At 45.9% G+C, this 18693-nt stretch overlaps 1 protein-coding gene across 2 annotated transcripts in view; it reads right to left on the bottom strand.

The window, feature by feature from the left end:
- SSBP4 (single stranded DNA binding protein 4) overlaps positions 1-18693 on the bottom strand; it is a 469492-nt gene that overhangs the window by 314115 nt on the left and 136684 nt on the right. For both annotated transcript variants that reach the window (XM_085639982.1, XM_085639983.1), the window contains exon 4: positions 17362-17446. In XM_085639982.1, coding sequence (XP_085496108.1) covers positions 17362-17446 — 85 coding nt within the window. The remainder of the gene's footprint in view (positions 1-17361; positions 17447-18693) is intronic.

Raw genomic sequence — 18693 nt, 5'->3', positions numbered from 1 at the left:
TTGATGCGGCCATTGTCCGTCAGAGGCCATACCCGAATAGAGACCCACGCCAAGCCAGCTGGTGGCTCGTGAGCTGAACAATCAGGCGCCCGACAGACCATCTCTGGACAAAAGAGAGTGGAGTAAAACAGGCTCAACGGAGCATGAAGGTATTACGCAGGGTTTACGCTCAATGTTAACACACCTATCGTGAAATCTTTCCACAATACGTCTGCAACATTGGGAACTGGAGGCTGGTGTGGAGGTTTGCAGCATTTTTTTTTACTCTTTCTCTAATCCCATCATGGGATGAAATTTAAGAAGGTTCAAAAGTTTAAAAGTCAAACATACACCGTTCAATGGGGCATCTTTCTTGCAGGAGCGCAAACTGCACCAACTGCTCTCAACATACCACCTATCCTGCGATTGACCCAGGATTTATGGAACAAAATTGTTTTTCAGGTTTAGGGGGTATTACTTACATTTTTGGGCAACCATCTTAAAACTGATGCGATGAAGTGTACAAAAATGTAGAACTACTAATTTTTTATGTCTATTGAACAATAAATGCCTTTGTTTGGGGCATGCATGTTTTCTTTGGCTAGCGTCCATGTAGATTTCAAAGGTGCATATATGGCATGGCGTGCCCACACATGTAATACAGTATGTCCACATATATGGAATAGCATGTCCATGAGTATAGTACTGCACATTCATAAAGATTTAGGCACATAGGCCAATAAAAAGTATTCTATACCTGCAGGTAAATATTTCTATACATGCATAAACTACAATATCAATTAATTGTGAACATTGCTGCTATTAAAAACAGCATTCAAAGCAAACAGATCTACCATTGATTGGCCACGTAGATACTTCAAAAGGCACACACACATATAAAGAATTGGATAGAGTTATATACAGCATTTTACACATACATATAATGTTTTGCATTGCCCTCATATACAGAACTGAACATCCTCACATTTCATTTTACTTGGGTAACATCTCTCTCTGAACTCAGCGCAGAGCGAAGTGTTGGTTGCCAAGTTGACTTTTGCAACTGCACGAGTAATGAGTATTACCTGTAACACCACCTGCTAGCTGGTGGTAAAGATAAGGCCTGAAACTGCAAAAGGGGGCAAGTGGGGCACAAAACAATCATTTTCATCCAAAAATGCCTTCTTTTTGTAAAGTAAACCTTGATTCGGGAGCCACAAGTAAAAAGGCAAACTGAAAAAACGTTATTTCCACAGGGTGGGATTTAATGCTTGGTGAACTGCGTCACTGCTAACAAGGCCTTTAGTATTGAAAGGCAACATAATAACCGGGGCAGCTGGAAATTTGGCACCTAGGAAGGCCCAAATTTTGCGACAGGGTGGGCTAAATTATGCGTCAAGAAGAGCCAAATGTATGCAACCTAATGAGGCATGTTTTGTGATAATATTGCTTCAGAATTTTGCAATTTTTCATATGCAGAGTCTGGACAAAGGTTACACCTCGTTAGTACCAGTTTAACATCCAAATATAGTTATAAGTAACTGAAAGGTGACCATTCAACCTTTGCATAGGGCCTTCCACTGCGCGGCAACACAGTCTGCTGCAATTTTAGTAACTTTTGATCCGTTTGAGATGGAATCAAATCTGCAAATTATGCAGCAAATGATGGATACGGTGGCAAATAACACAATTATACAGAGAACGCAGTGGCTGCGGAATGGTATCATTCCATTAGCGCATACACAGAGCATTTAATGTCTGCAGACAGAGTATAGTGTCTGCAAAGACCATATTGTTTCACAGTACCAAGCATTCCATGACGGTATGGTGTTGTGTCTGCACATATTCTGTGCATGAACATAAAGTATTCCGTCTGTCCGTATAGTATCGTCTGGGTACACAGGGTATTGTGTTTGCACGCGGAGTGGCATGTCTACCCCTATGGTCATCTGCCGGTACATAGTATTCTTGGTCTGGACAGAGAACAGCTCGTTTCTGAGCATTCAGTATTTTATATGTGTGCTCAGACTATGGAGGCTGCGCGTAGTTTGTGAATGGAGTAGTGTGCCTGCAAATAATGGTCTGGTGTCTGCACAATTGATATTCTGCACAGAGTATTCTATGGCTGCACAAGCTGCCTTCTGCCCACTCAAGTGATCATAGCCCTGCCTCTTATCAGAAGCCCAAGGGCAGGATTTGTTCATAGATACCCTTCTTCTAGGAAAGCCTGGCAGACCCAGACCTCTCTTCCCCGCCCTGCCCCCTCCTCCGCTCGGTCTCCCAAGTTTGTACGTTCCCTGCTGCTACCACTGATCTGCCAGCTGCCACCGTGATTCTACCCCCCCTTTCCGACACGGCTATTACCCCCGAGCCAGGAGAGAAAATCACAGCAACAGCCTCAACAGCTCCCCTGCCAGCGAACAGCTCCCTCCGCGTGCCTACCGGCCCGAAAAATAGCACATCACAATGCACCACTAGCTCCCTGCGCGTCTACTAAGAAGGAGCGACAATATACTATGTGCTGCCAGTGCCTCCCTGCACGTCTGCTAGGAAGGAACGACAGTGCCACATCACCGCCATCCTGCGCGTCTGCTAGGCAGGAAGGACCGAGCACCACACCACCACCACCAGCAGCTCCCTGCATGTCTGCTAGGAAGGAACGACGGAGTACCACATCACCGCCACCAACTCACTGTGCGCCTGCTAGGAAGGAATGACTGAGTACCACATCACCGCCACCCTGCGCGTCTGCTAGGCAGGAAGGACCGAGCACCACACCACCACAACAAGCTCCCTGCATGTCTGCTAGGAAGGAACGGCAGAGTACCACATCACCGCCACCGGCTCACTGCATGTCTGCTAAGCAGGAACGACAGAGTACCACATCACCGCCACCGACTCACTGCGCGTCTGCTAGGCAGAACGGACTGAGCACCACCACACCACCACCACCACCAGCTTCCTACACGTCTGCTAGGCAAGAACGACAATGTACCACATCACCACCACTGGCTCCCTGCGCGTCTGCAAGGCAAGATGGACTGAGCACCACACCACCGCCACCAGATCCCTGCATGTCTGCTAAGCAAGAACGACAATGTACTACATCACCACCACTGGGTTCCTGCGCATCTGCTAGGAAGGAATGACAGTATACCACACCATAGCCACTGGCTCCCTGCATGTCTACTAGGCAAGAACGACACCGTACACCATCGGCTCTCAACGCATCTGCTAGGCAGGAACGACAATGTACCACACCACCCCCACCAGCTCTCTGCGTATCTGCTAGGTAGGAACGACAATGTACCATACCACCGCCACCAGTTCCCTGCGAGTTTGTTAGGTACGCATGACCATGTACCACACCATTGCAACCGACTCCCAGTGCATCTGCTAGGCAGGAACAACACTGTACCACATCACCGGCTCCCTGTGAGTCAGCTTGGCCAGAAGGGCCGAGCCCCACGCCACTGCCACCAGCTCCCTGCACGTCTGCTAGGCATGAACGACAATGTACCACATCACCACCACTGGCTTCCTCGCAGCTGCTAGGAAGGAATTGCAGTATACCACACTGCTGTCACTGGCTTACTGTATGTGTGCTGTATGTATACCACATTACCACCATCATTTCCCTCTGCGTTTTGCTAGGCAGGAACAGCAATATAGCACACACCTGCCACTGGTTCACTATGAATTTGCTAAGCAGAAACAGAAGTATGCTACACTGCCAGCACTGGTTCCTTGCACGTCTGCTAGGCAGGAATTACTATGTACTACACCATCACTGCCAGGTCCCTGCGCGTTTGCTAGGCAGAAAAAATAGTATACCACACTTCTACCACTGGCTAGCTGTGTGTCTGCCAGGTAGGAAGACACTACACCACACAGCTGCAGCTGACTCCCAGCATGTCTGCTAGGCAGGAACAACAGTATACCACCCGCTGCCACTAGCTCCTGCAAGTCTGCTAGGCGAGAACGACAACATACTACACCACGCCTCCCTGCACATCTGCTAAGCAGGAACAATTGTATACCACGCTGCTGGCACTGGCTCCCTGCATATCTGCTAGCAGGAACGACAATGTACCACACCACTCCAACAGTTACCTGCGAATTTTCTAGGCAGGAATGACACTGCCACAACACTGCCACCGGTACCCTGATAGGCAGGAACGACAATGTACCATACTGCCACCACTGGCTTATTGTGTGTGCTGGGCAGAAACTACAGTACATCACATCACTGTGTCAGGCTCCCAGTGCGTCTGCTAGGCCACTGGCTAACAGTAACCCACACCGCCGCGACCGGCTCTCTGCAATCTTGTTAGGCACGGATGACAGTATACCATTCAACTGACAACGACTCTCTACATGTCTGCTCGGCACGAGCAACAGTATACCACACCAGCGCCACGTACCCAGTCGGCAGGAAAAACAGGTTACCAAACTGCCAACATTGGCTCCCTGATGGGATGGATATGCCCAGACGTGGGTCCCTTGCTCACTGTGCCACTGGATTCAAGCTAGCCTGGCTGAAGAAGGGTGACATACCCTGAAACCGGTCCCAGGATGCTTGTTTCCGGTCCAGGGAGGACCTGGCCAGGCAGTTTGGTCTGGACTGTTCCCATGGGGCACAGGGTCAAGCCTGATTTGCATATGGCTGGGTCTAAACTGGGGTGGCATGGTGAACAAAAGAACGATGGATTTAACCCAGATCTTTGGACTGGGGAGAATGTTTGCATTGTCAGCATTCCGTCCATCATTTGTTTGCTGTAACACCATTGGTTCCCTGAGCATCTACTAAACATCGACAACAGCATACCACACTGACATCACCGTTTCTTCACATGTCTGAAAGGCAGGGACAACAGTATATCACATTGGAGTCACAGTCTCCTTGCAAGTCTGCTATACAGAAACAGGCTAAGCTGAAAAGATATGGGTTCTTCTTGTTGTAGGGATTATGCAGTAGTGTCAGAGGTGAGACGGCAAGAGCTCCTCACCTACCAGGAAGCTGGGTATTTCATCTGAGAAGAAAGAGGTGCCCTCAAAATCCCGCTTGACTTGCCAAGCTGGTTTGGTCGAGCAGTCATGGCCTTTATCAGTAGGGCCCTGTTGTGCAAAACTGACTTGAGTTTTGGACATATTGAGACCTGGTCTGTGTCTGAGTAAGTGTTAGGGACTACCAAAAAACACGAAGGATTTGTGTAGCAACATAGGCCATGGATGGGTCAGAGGTTCCTCACCTTGGTGAAGCGGGGTTGGAAGGCCGTCTACTCCTAACAGGGTAATTATAATCTATGGCTTGCACTCTACATTCAGAGGCACAGTGGCCAACTGTTGGAACGTTGCACGTTATGGTAATAGTAGGGGGCATGCTATTGATGAACTAGACATTCTCCCAGCGCCCAGGGTGCTGATGGGCCTGATTTCAGGTCATGCTGCAGAGCACCTAGTTGATACCTGGATGCTACAGGGAGGTCTCCACAGTCCAAAAAATATAGATGTTGGTGCAGCAGAGCATACTCACCAGTCTGTGCTCCTGGGGTAGTTCACAGGCACTTGAGACGATGTCACTACTCACCACCTCTATCAAAACTTCATTAGTGGTCTTTACTTCTTCGATTTCAGTGTTTTGTGATTGCTTGAACATACTCGTTAGCATAGCCTCATTGCATATTCCAGCAAGAAGTATGTTAAACCTCAGCTACCATAATGGTTGGCCTTGCAACTCAGCCACTTACTGAATGGTTACGCGCCTACGTGCGGATTGACACAGGTGGGATGGGTGTTTTACATGGGCAAGTACCGTCTGGTAAAACATACCTGCGCTTGTTTAATTTGAAATGGAGAGTACCAGTACTTTTCAAAAGCAAGTTTTTCAGTGAGCACCAGCACTTCTTTATATCAATTCAAAGCACTGAATCGATGCTTTTCAGCGGGCGGGATGCAGGTCCAAGCCACTGGGGAATCCCTGCCGAGAGGCTGTATTCACAAGACACACCAGTCGCATCCCATATCTGTGGGGAATACCTAAAGCTATCATCTGGCACTTACGTATGGGGGCCAGGGAAGAGCTACCTGTTTGCGCCCAGTACATGATGAAAAGGATGGGCCTCAGCTCATCCTGTGCTTAATTTGAGCCAGTGGTTTCTGGTGCTCGGCACCAGCACCTAATTGTCAGACATAGTGGCGCGGTCTGTGTAATTTTGGAATGAGCACAATAACAGTTGTTTAGTAATTCTAAATACAGTAAAAATGATCCATTAATACCTGTAGATCAAACCAATCTTATACTTTGGGTGGGCTGGAATAGTTTGAATTGCCACATTAGTGATGGTTGGTAGTTGTGTTTGACTGTCATTGACCAGGGTGATGCAAGATGCAGGGACCTCCTGACAAGACCCCTGGCACTTGTGGGTTTTTTTGTGCATATTAAGCATTGACTAGTCAATTCCTAACTCGGGTAACAAGAAAGCTTGAAGGAGCAGCAACTGACAGACCAGGTCGGGTTCAAGACATAAATAACAAATGAAATACACATTCCAAGCAATGTGTTTAGCATCCTCTGCAAAGAAACACCTAAAAAAAATCTATGATTGAGACATCATCTCAAGCATCTCAAGCATACTGAGAAGGGCTTTACCTAGCCAGTTTTACAGTGATGTTGGCTAGATCCCAGCCCATGGATAGACTGCACTTTAATGTGCATTTCATTTAAGGGTTTAGATGCAGGAAGGTGGCGGACAGACCGCAGCGGCAGAGCTGGTGGAGGCTCAAGAGTGCACAATCAGCTTCTCGCCAGCCTCTAGATGAGGCGGGAGAACTTTGTTTGGTGGACTTGCTGCTCCACCAACCACTATGAGACAAGCTATGGCCATTCAAAACGAATTAAAACAAATAACTCCAGTGCCACCATAGTTAATGTAGAAAAGCAGGACACCTATTTAGTGACTAGACCAAAGAACAATTTCTTCCCAGAATGCTGTAGGCACTGGGGAGGCAACTTTAACTGAAGCCAAACCTGATGGCTGTTACATCAAGTATTGTTCTTATCGCCCAGTGTGAAGGCCTAGCCCTGGTGAAATACCCACTTGACCAGTTTCGAGAGGTTTCCACATCGGACTGTAGTAGGTGCAGCTGAAAAATCAAAGCCTTAATGTTAACTACAAAATTTAACACTGACTGGAACCTACAGGCACATTAATTTAGGCACCAATTCGAAGTTCTAAAATGCAGCCAAAACTTTTGTCCACAGTAGAAGTCTCAAACATGCATTACAACAAAAACGTGATCTAGTCAGACACATTTGTAACTGACAGATTGGAAATTCCACAACGGAAATGGCAGTTTTCCTTCTGCGCCTATATAAACATATCTTAAGGGGCCACATGGGCTCCCAAGTTTAACAAAACACCCCTTAAGAATCCCGCTGCCATCTGGTGCCCTGCAGGCGAACATTAGCCTCTGCCAACGCCAGGGTTCAAGGTCCAAAGGGCAAGGGTCAAAGGAAATGCACATTAATCTCAGTCTGAAAACCTCTGGTGCCGTCTTCAAGGGCCGCAGCAAGTGATCTAGACGATAACATGGCGTGAGGCGAAGGGCGTGGACGTTCACGGCCTTCCTCCCTCCTCTTCCTCACTCTGACAGCTTCCGGGTTTCATCCAGATCACGCCAGGGGTCTAATGACCTCCAGCTACTGTTGAGCAATTACAGGTCACCTGGTGTCAGCGCTGATCCCGCGAGGACCCTCCCAAGGCTGGGCAGCACTGCATTCGAAAGTGGGGTTGCTGGGGTGCACTTTAGCGCCTCCTGGGTCTCAGTAAATGACCAGGGTATGAAAAGTGGGTTTCTCAGAGCCAGTGCACGAGTCGGGAGTACACGCGGGTGGACAGCGTCCACCTACTATTTTCACAGGGTGGCCAAGAAGATGGCCCCAATGAAAAAAGTGCGGAATTCGTACTGGTGTAATTTGCAAACACCTGGACACATTCAGCAGTGCCTGCACGCTGTTATCTGCTTTGGATCCACAACAATGTGCAGGCAGGGATGGGGCTTTCTTAGCTCAGACTCCTGCTGAATCTGAGGGGTCTTCAGGCCTCCTTTTGTGATTCTCTTGGCTGGGAGCAGTCAGGAGCCTCACACCTAGAAGCAAATGCAGCAGAGGAGAAACAAAGGCTCACACCTTGTTAGCACTTCACACATACTTGAGAGGCAGCTTTTCACTTTGTTCAGGCTCTGTTTAGGAGATAAGCATGTGCTGTAGGAATGTCAGATGTGCTGGTCTTTCCCAGTATTTACACAAAATAAATAGCATTTAGATAGTGCTTGCTCCCCGCCCCCCCAAGGTGTCGGAATAATTTAAATATCACAATTTATTCTTGTAAAACACTATGGGTCGAGGAAGTTTACCCTGACAAAAGGCAACATTGTTTTTATGCGTAGCTTACAAAAGTATGAATCTTCTGCCTGTGAACGAAAACCGGACAGCTACGCAGCCCACAAGGACGCCACCCGCAGACACCATCACATCATCAGATCCGCCGAAAAGGCCTCCTTCAAAGACCACCTAGACAACAACACACACAACAGCAAAGAGCTCTTCAACATCGTGAAGGAACTCTCCAACCCCAGCTCCAACACCATCCCACCTTCGCAAGACCTGTGCGACTCACGGGCCACCTTCTTCCACCGCAAGATCACAGACATCCACGACAGCTTCAATGACATGACCGCCCCCACAACCACTGAGACCTCCGCCCCCACGACCACCATCCGCACCAACCGCCTGCTCTCCTGGACCAACATAAACGACGACGGCATCATCAAGCTCATGAACACCGTCCACTCCAGATCCCAGTCAGACCCATGCCAGCACCGCATCTTCAACAAAGCCAGCACCGCCATCGCACCCCACCTCCGGAAGGCCATCAACATTTCCTTCGGGGCAGCAACCTTCCCAGAGAGCTGGAAGCACGCCGAGATCAACGCCTTACTCAAGAAACCCAAGGCGGACCCCAAGGATCTCAAGAACTACCGGCCCATCTCCCTGCTCCCTTTCCCGGCGAAGGACATCGAGAAGACCATCAACAAACAACTGACCCGCTACCTCAAGGAGAACAGCATCCTGGACCCATCCCAGTCCGGGTTCCACAGCAATCACAGCACCGAAACTGCCCTTATCGGCGCCACAGATAACATCAGGACCTTGCTAGACAACGGAGAACCTGCGGCACTCATCCTCCTGGACCGGTCAGCCGCATTCAACACGGTCTGCCACCGCACACTACGCACATGCCTCCACGACGCCGGGATCCAAGAGAAGGCCCTGGACTGGACCACCTCCTTCCTCTCCGGCAGAACACAGAGCATCCGCCTCCCCCCCTTCCGCTCCGAGGCCACCAAGATCATCTGCAGCGTACCACAGGGCTCATCCCTCAGCCCAACGCTGTTTAACATCTACATGGCACCGCTCGCCCACGTCGCCCGACTGCATGACCTCAACATCATCTCTTATGCCGATGACACCCAGCTGATCTTCTCCCTCACCAGGGAACCCCACACCACCAAAACCAACCTCCACGAAGGAATGAAGGCCTCGCCGAATGGATGAGGAACAGCCGACTGAAGCTGAACTCGGACAAGACAGAGGTCCTCATCCTCGGATCCACCCCCTCGGCCTGGGACGACTCCTGGTGACCGACCGCACTGGGAACAGCCCCTACACCCACCGACTACGCACGCAACCTAGGGGTCATCCTCGACTCCACCCTCTCCATGACTAAGCAGGTCAACGCTGTCTCTTCCTCCTGCTTTAACACCCTCCGCATGCTCCGCAAGATTTACAAGTAGATCCCCACTGAAACGAGAAGAACGGTCACCCAGTCCCTCGTCAGCTGCAGGTTGGACTACGGAAACGCCCTCTATGCAGGAGCCACGGCCAAACTCCTGAAACGGCTTCAACGCATCCAGAACGCCTCTGCACGCCTGATCCTCGACATCCCTCGCCGCAGCCACATCACACCCCACCTGAGAGACCTGCACTGGCTCCCCGTCAACAAGAGGATTACTTTCAAGCTCCTCACCCACACACACAAGGCACTCCACAACACCGGACCAGCGTACCTCAACAGACGACTCCGCTTCTACACCCCCACCCGCCAGCTCCGCTCCGCCGACCTCGCCCTCGCCACTGTCCCCCGCATCTGAAGAGCGACCTCCGGCGGCAGATCGTTCTCCCACCTCGCCGCCAAGACCTGGAACACCCTCCCCACCCACCTACGGCAGACCCAAGACCTCCTGAACTTCAGAAGACTCCTCAAGACCTGGCTTTTCGAGCAGTAGCAGCATTCCCCAGCCCCCAGCGCCTTGAGACCCTCACGGGTTAGTAGTGCGCTTTAGAAATGCTATGATTGATTGATTGCCTACATCAGGAGGGTTTTCCTGTATACTGGAAATGTGCTCTAATGTACTAATGATAGACATGTTACACATATATGTGAGGGCTTAAGATCTGTTGTCACTTCTTATGATGCCACTTCCTGTGATGTCACATGCTGTGATGTCACGCGCCGTGATGTCACTCGCTATGTCACACGCCCTTGATGTCATGCGCCTGTGATGTCACTTGCATACTGATTAACTAGGTCAGCCCCCCCCACTTATTTTTGTAGGACTTGTGCCCTGCTCACAGCCTTCACAATGTGCCAGAAATGTTTTGCGAAACTTAGGAATCTGAAACAATTTATGCTTGCCAATACTTGCGGAAATAGAGACTTTTAATCCAATTCTCAAAAAAGGTAAATTTGCAGGGAAAATGTCTGCCTACATTTGTCATTATGCAGATGAAAGCTGTGAAAAAGGGTATATTTCGTTTGAAAAGGTCTCCACACAATTCCCAACCAAGCAGGGACTGATTAGAGTGAAAATTATCCCACAAAGTGATAAAAATTATAGCACAACATGCTGAAAATCTTTGCGCAAGTGATCAAAGGCAGAGGGAAATAGGGAAATTTAACACACTTTACCATGTTCTAAAATCGGTCTTTTATTTCACAGAACGTTCTTCATGGAGGGCATAACTGCAAGTCCACATGTTGCTCGTTGTAGTCATTATTTGAGGATTCACCTGTAAAAATTATTCACGCACCTATGCCAACCAAGCACGGATCGCTTCACATCGGCTGACTAAGGGCCAGAGGCAGTGCTTTAAATGGGCCGTTACTGTCCGGTACGGAGTACCAACACGTTTTTATATTGAGCGGGAGAGTACCGGCACTTCTAAAGAGGCATACCAGCACTTCTATTTTTCCATTTTAAGCCCTGGCCAGAGGGAAAAGGTTTGGTGGACGACATACAGTCCATCAGGGTGGAGGAGGACATTAGATAAGGTGACCAGATTTAAAAATTCTTAAACCGGGACATTTCACAAAAATAGGACTATTATTTCACATTATCCAAGCGCCACAGAATGAGAGCACTCATCAACAGAAATACAGAATAAGAAAATACTTAAAATTTAATTTTGAAACCCAGTATGGTACCAGTTAATTAAATTGTTTTTTCTTATAACATTTGCGATGTAGTCCTGCTTTGGAACACATAAAAACGTGCCTCCCACCGTTTTCAGTCGACCCTTTCCAAAAACCGGGAAAAATTCAACATTTTTTAAAATCTGCCGGGACACATTGTGGAAAAAACAGGACTGTCCCAGCAAATCCGTGATGCCTGGTGACTCTAACATTAGGTACACCACTGTGACACACTATCAACTGCCTGATTTAAGGATCACTGCTGGCTCAGCTGTGATCTCTGTACCTTGTCATAAGAAAAGCTTTGAGCACTCCCAAATAAGGCAACATTGAGTTCCATAGTGAAATTTCCACCAAGAGCCTTCATTTTGTTCTCCGACAAGCGTCTTTCAATTCTTTGCCCTGTTAACACGTGTTTCGACTATGCTGCAGATGTGACAGCAGACTTCATCAGGGGAAGTCAAGAATGTATCAAGGCTATGTATATTATCACAATGTTTACAAATATTTAGTACTCTAATTTTTTGTGCACAAAACGTGTAGGCGCAAGGACGTCACTTCTAAAATCAATTGTTCAGTCACTCAGAAGAGTGCTCCTGAAGCGTGTTACCCTTGAGGAGTGACACGGATCCCCGACTGGTGTGTTGGCTCAGCTGTGATTTCTATACCTCGAAAGGAACCACCATCATAGCAGCCCGTCAAGGCATTTAAAGATCTATAACCGTACTCATATACTTCATTGTACAGTTATTAGATTTAATACAATTCGAGGTAAATACACAAATGATCACCGATCCATCTTAAGGGTCCCTAAAATAGTGCAACAAGTAATGTAGGTAGAAGGAATTTAATTATGATGATTTAAATTGAAAGAATTCGTAACATGAACCTCTCTTTACACCTTACACAAGGATAACGTTTTTCTTGTTGCTTTTCTCGTGGTTTAGAGTGGAGGTTTCATGAGCTTATACAAAGAACTAGAAATGTGTTTTCCGAAATGAAAATTATGAACAACATTTTTAAAGTTTATCCAACAATTAAAATGCTTGAATACTGCTGGACACTTCCATTTCACAAATACAATAAATATCTACACAATCTTCTTTAAAAAACAGAGAAATATGATGCTGTGCAGATAGGCACCCATAATTCTTTAAGCATCAATTCTACTTAACCAACCAATCGATCTTTCATTCAGACCCAAAACATTCTTCATGAGGAATTGTTTCTCAGCCAAAAATCCACCCCTCACTTTCAATACATCAAAAGCACCCTCATAAAGATTGGAGCAAGGGAACCCATGTGGAGTCCGACTGCTTCTGTTTTGAGATCTTTCCAAACAATACCTTATTTCTTAATTCACCTGGCCTAGATCCTAATCACACAATTCCAAACAATAGAACATTTAATAGCAGAATTAACTTGTGAGTAATTCTGAGATTTCTCTTCTATTACTACAAAAGAAACTTTGATTTGAGAGAAAGGAAAGAACGAACCAGACAGTAGATTCTTAATATTTATTATAATGCGGGATATTGTTGTATTACTTAAGTGCACCTGGGTTAGACCGTTATTTGCACACTAAGCAATCCAGGATTAAAGTTTAGGACATTTTGAATTAAAGAAAGGACATACTTTGTACAAGTTTACCATGGGGTGGGGGCAAGCATTTCAACAAAGGGTAGTAAAAAAACAATTTACTCACTTTTGTTTCACAATTCAATCATCCTTCATTGTAAGCACTTGATGTACATGATTTAATTTACATGTACTTATTGTACTGTCCTTGCTAGGAGTTTGAGTATTGCTGTGTTAAGCAGCAAACTCAGCAGAACCAGGGAGAAAGAAACACTTGTCATAAATCATCTTTTCAACGTTATTTTTATTTAGGTTGACATTTTCTATAGTTTTCATTGGGTGACCAGAGCATCTATGCCGGCAGAAAACTACCTTTACCTGTGCTTTCCTCACACCATGGTTTTCATGTGTGTAATTCAATGAAAGTGAACTAAGACTACAAGTTCCACGATGCACTGCTCCATTCAGTGAAAGCCCATGACTAAGAACACGTTATCCAGGTGAGCTGGAGTCCGCTGGTAAGCCTACATTTAGCGGATTGAAGACTGTTTTGCTCTTCATTTACCCACTTTTTCAGAAACAGGGGGACCGGCATCAAAGCAGGGGCTCGCAATGGTAAGCCATGAGTAATTATCTCAGAGATTCAGACAATATCTTAACAAGACTGGGCATTGCCTGCCATTGCATACCTGCATGTATGGCCTCTTAGTAGAACTTATCATATGATGCTGAAGTTATGCTAGGATTTTCGCTTTATTGGTCAGCAAACCTTCCTTTCAGTTACAGTGAAAGGCTTATCTCTTGAAGAAGTTCAACACGAGGGAGGGCCTCTTGACTCATGCCTTTTTATGTTTATGACTGACCCAAATCCCTTTATCGACAAGGCCCCCATCATTGAGATTGCGAGCTGAGGCGGAGTGATCACTTGTCTGAGCAGACCGAGCTAGACAGAGGTGTGAGCTAGAGGTCAAAGAGCATTGTCCTAGCACCATCCAAGGTCATCCTCCTCTTAACCAGAGAGTATGACTCTATGACTCCTCCCAATGGCCAATTGGGTCAACCTTTTAAGTCTCTCAGGCATGAAGAAAATAAATATTTCTAACGTAGGTGTTGGCGCGCCAATTCCACGCCTGATTTTCAGGATACTCGTAAAGGAGTTCCACTTATAGTCACTGTATGTGGTGAGACTGAAAGAGCGGACCTACGCTGGACATTGCGGCTATTGGAGTATAAACTATAAACATTTCAGACTGACTGAGGTTTGCTTCTGTGACAAATGCATTGTGCAACAGTCATCTATCGCACCACCTTTCACCCATTAAAATATAATTTATCAAATGAGCATTTGGATCTGGAACATGGATTATTTCACGTCAGGGACACAGAAGGAATCCAAAATCTCTAAACATGAATCAATTTTTACGAGTGGATCCAGTTCTGCATTTGATTTGAGGAAAAAATGGTGACTGTCCTAGAGTTTCAAAATAACTAAAAATATGAGGTTGTTGTGTCGGTGAAACAAAGGACAGCCTTACATTGCTGGAGGAGACACTAATTTCACATTTCAACTTTTATTACAAACACCACGTGCAACTGTCAAAAAAATCTGTGAAAGGCCATGTTTATATTAACTTGTCTAAATTGTTCCACAAGTGGCCAGTGTTGTGCTTTAATCAAAACAGATTTACAGTTACAGTTCAAGCTAGTTTAGTAGTGTCTCTTATGCTGATGATACTCAGCTTATTTTAGTGCTAGACGGTGACCATACAGAAAGTGAGGATAATCTCAGACAGTGCCTAGCTGCTACTTTTCATTGGATGGCGGACAATCACCTCAAATGCAACGCTGGCAAAACAGAAATTATCCCCTTTGGTAAACAAAATCTGTTTTCTCCAACTACTTGCTGGCCGGAGGATGCTGAAGTTCCCCCTATGACCATCACCTCTGCCCGGAATTTGGGCATTAGGTTTGATTGCCAGCTATCCTTTAAACAACAAGCGCTGACAGTGGCAGGCTCATGCTTCGGTATAATAAAATCACTGAGGAAGTTTTTTGATCTCCTGCCATTGCCAGCCAGGAAGACAGTCGCAGTTGCTCTGATTACCTCCAGGCTGGACTATTGTAACAGTTTATACGCAGGAACTACTAAAACTGTTCTACGTAAACTGCAAATAGTCCAGCACGCTGCAGCTCGTCTGGTACTACGCTGGCCGCGTAAATCGTCTGCATCAGCCGCACTGAACACACTCCACTGGCTTCCTATTGGTAAAAGGATTCTTTTTAAGCTCCTTCTACTTACTTTCAGGGCCTTCCATCAGCAAGGCCCGAAGTATTTGTGTAATGGCTTTAAACGCTACCATCCGGCACGTTGCTTGAGATCCTCAGGACTGAATCTGCTCACCATCCCTAAATTCAAGCTAGCCACCAAGGGTGGCAAATCTCTCTTCGTCTTGGGCGCCAAGGCCTGGAATGCTCTTCCCTCCTTCATTCGTTCCTTGTCGCAGGAGGCTCAATTCAGAAAGGCTCTAAAAACATGGATCTTTTCTCTTACCGATGCAGCTTGCCTAGCTATGGTGTAGTCTTGGTACCTGTGTGAATTATGTCTTCCCCCATCAACTTCTCCATCTGGTTGACTTAGCGCCAAGATGCTCCTTGGAGTGGTAGCCGCGCGGTATAAATTCACTTTTACATTACATTACATTCACCAACTGGAAGAGCTCATACATGTATGTAATATGTGCGCATTTGCAAATAAACATCTTATAAAACACGTGCTTTTAATTATGAAAGAATACATTTCTCCCACAAACCATCTTTGCCACGCAGATCACAAACGAGAACATAACAAAACATTTTCAGTCACATGAAGGAAAATGAAACCACTTTATATAGTAAAGGGGGAAAACAGTCTAGAACAGCATTATCTCTTATGGATGACAATAATATGCACCTTTGTCAGTCACATACATTAAAACAAATCAGCGAGAACAAGATAAACCCTCATCAGCACGCTTTTTGGAGAATTTAAAATATATTTATCACTGATGCGGAAGAGAATAAAATGTTTCTGTCACTAACAGTCAGGAGAGTGTAAATATTTTATGACTCGTTTGTGAGAGAATAAGAAAGCTTTCTCCCTTATGGAAGAGAAGCCAACACAGCTTTGCCCCTGCCATAAAGCAACCTAAATCTGTTTGGCCCCCTATATGAAACGGAATAAATAGAACTTCAGCACCATGCATTTGGGAGAAACTAAAACAGACTTATTACTAATTTGAAGACAATAATTAGCCCTTTGACACTAAATGAAAACAGAATTTAAAAAAACTTTGCAACACATGTGGAAGAGACAAGACAGTTTGTCAATCACTTCGAAGAGGTTAAAAAAGTTTTGTAAATGATGCAGAAGAGAATAAAAGTTCTGCCACTCGTATGAAACAGAATACAACCAGCTGTGCCATTCATATGGAAGAGAAATAAAAGGTTTGCCTTCAGCTTTCTCATTCAGGTGGGAGACAGTAAAATATTTTTGGCGACTTATAATTATGATGAGAAAAATATTCTCTCCAACTTGTGATGGGATATTATCCTTAATTCTGTTTAAAATCGCTAAAAGCGAGTAAGGGATTATTTGTATTCTATCAGCTCATTCAATCGTGTTCCAACAATGTATGTCAACACCGGTCGCGACCCACATCACAGAAGCATGAGTAGCACGGCAGTGACCCCCTCCGGACGTACCTCCAACGGGGACCTCTTACCGCAGCCGAAACACTAAACAAGTCCTTTGCCACCAAAATGCGCCAATTAAATGCAAAACTCCTCCATCGCCGCCGGAGTACATTAGTCCTGGATTATATAGTGCGTATGCCACAGCCAAGCATAATAACAGAGTGAAACATGCTCTCCCTGGCACCAGCAGCTTTCTCTAAAGCCTTTCCAGCTGCTCCTCAAGCCTCCACCGGGGCTTCATAAAAACCATAAACCGCGAGCAAGGTAGGGACAGCAGAGGACAAACTTACAGGTCTCCAGCTGGATTACAATTTTGTTTATCAGTCTGTAAAAGCGTTCCAACAACACATGGCGGACATTTATTTCCAGTTATAGCCTGAAGAAGACCTCACGCAAAAAAACAGAATATGGCAAGCCTGGATGCAGAAGCGCCCTCAGCGGGACAACCTCTAGGCCAATCAAAATCAAACACCTGTAGACTGCCATCTACTGGCCAGTGAAAACATTTCCATGCGATAAGGGAATGGGGACTTACGTAGTCATGGAAGGCCTTGGCTTCACTCGAGTGCTCACACGTCTCCCTCCTGTCGGGGGCTGCACAGTAGAGATCCCAAAACACACTTTGAGAAAAGAAAGCAAAACATGAGTTAATTTGAGTTATTTACTCATGTTCTTCAAGGTTTTAGTTTAGCAACTGGGCCAATTCAACATTGGAGAGCTGTGCAAACACACAAGATTAGCACAAATAATAGAGTGAAATATTTGCGTCCATGCAGAGTCCATACCAGGGTTACAGAGTGGTTTTATTGAATAGCCATGGCTATTCTTAAAAGGTATACCTGGAATAAGTGGGCTTTGCATACCCTGACCTGTAACACAAGTTCTGAGGCACACATCCAGAATTGCCCCCGGAGAGCGAAACTTGTAGTTTCAGGGTTAGAAACTATGTGAATTTAGAAGGGAAAAATAAAAATGGCAAAGTACTAGATTAATGTTCCTCCAGACACACATAAATGTTGCTACCTATGGAACCATGTTTTAAAAAAATGTTACTTACTTTTGTATTTAACCTCATTTTTGATTATTACACACCACTTAATAATATAATTTTACATATAAATTATTTAAAGTGTGCAAGCTTTCCTACTACTAAACAGGTGCCTAGTAAACTGAGAGAAAAATGCAAAATTGGGAGAGTTCCAAAGGGGTAGACAAGAGAGAAGAGAAAATAGTAGAAATTACTCCTGGTGGTTCCTGTTTCCCCACGGTTTCCCAGACTGACCCCTAACTACCCTCTTCCCCCATTCATGCATGCTTCCGATTCCAAAAATGTAAACAGATACTTCGATTGTGCCTCTATCGGCTTTGCAATGGATTGTTTAGGTTGTAGGGACTAGCTAGGTTCACCAAAGTAAAGACTGCAATTGTTCCCTACCGATCCAGATGCCGGCACGTGGCCTGAGAAACAAATGTGGGCCTCATAAGCCAACATGTCTTTCATAGGTAGCTTGGTGGAGCAGTCAAGGATTAGCACCAGGGAGGCAGTGGGAAGGTGAAGCCAGATATAGCAGAACACGTTAAATAGGAATATCCTAGTAGTTTTACAGACATGAAACACTTCCAGGCATACACTAGGTGACAGCACAGACAAAAATTAGAAGAGTTGCGGAGATAAATATGGTCAACTCTAACTTTTAAACAGGGTACATTATCTGCTATCCACAATCCGGTTCAGGTGCTGTTCTGTAATTAGGACATTTTAATAGGTTCATGCAGAAGCAGGACTGGCTGTTTCGTCACTATGGATGGAGAGTTTAAAACCTTAGAATTGTTTATCTCGGGCCACAATGATATCGTTCACCAGTTC

Source organism: Triturus cristatus, chromosome 12 (assembly GCF_964204655.1).
Source record: "Triturus cristatus chromosome 12, aTriCri1.1, whole genome shotgun sequence".
In the NCBI taxonomy this organism is placed as follows: Eukaryota; Metazoa; Chordata; class Amphibia; order Caudata; family Salamandridae; genus Triturus; species Triturus cristatus.
Note: the sequence above shows the minus strand (reverse complement) of the source record. Positions and strands in the feature narration are given on the sequence as shown.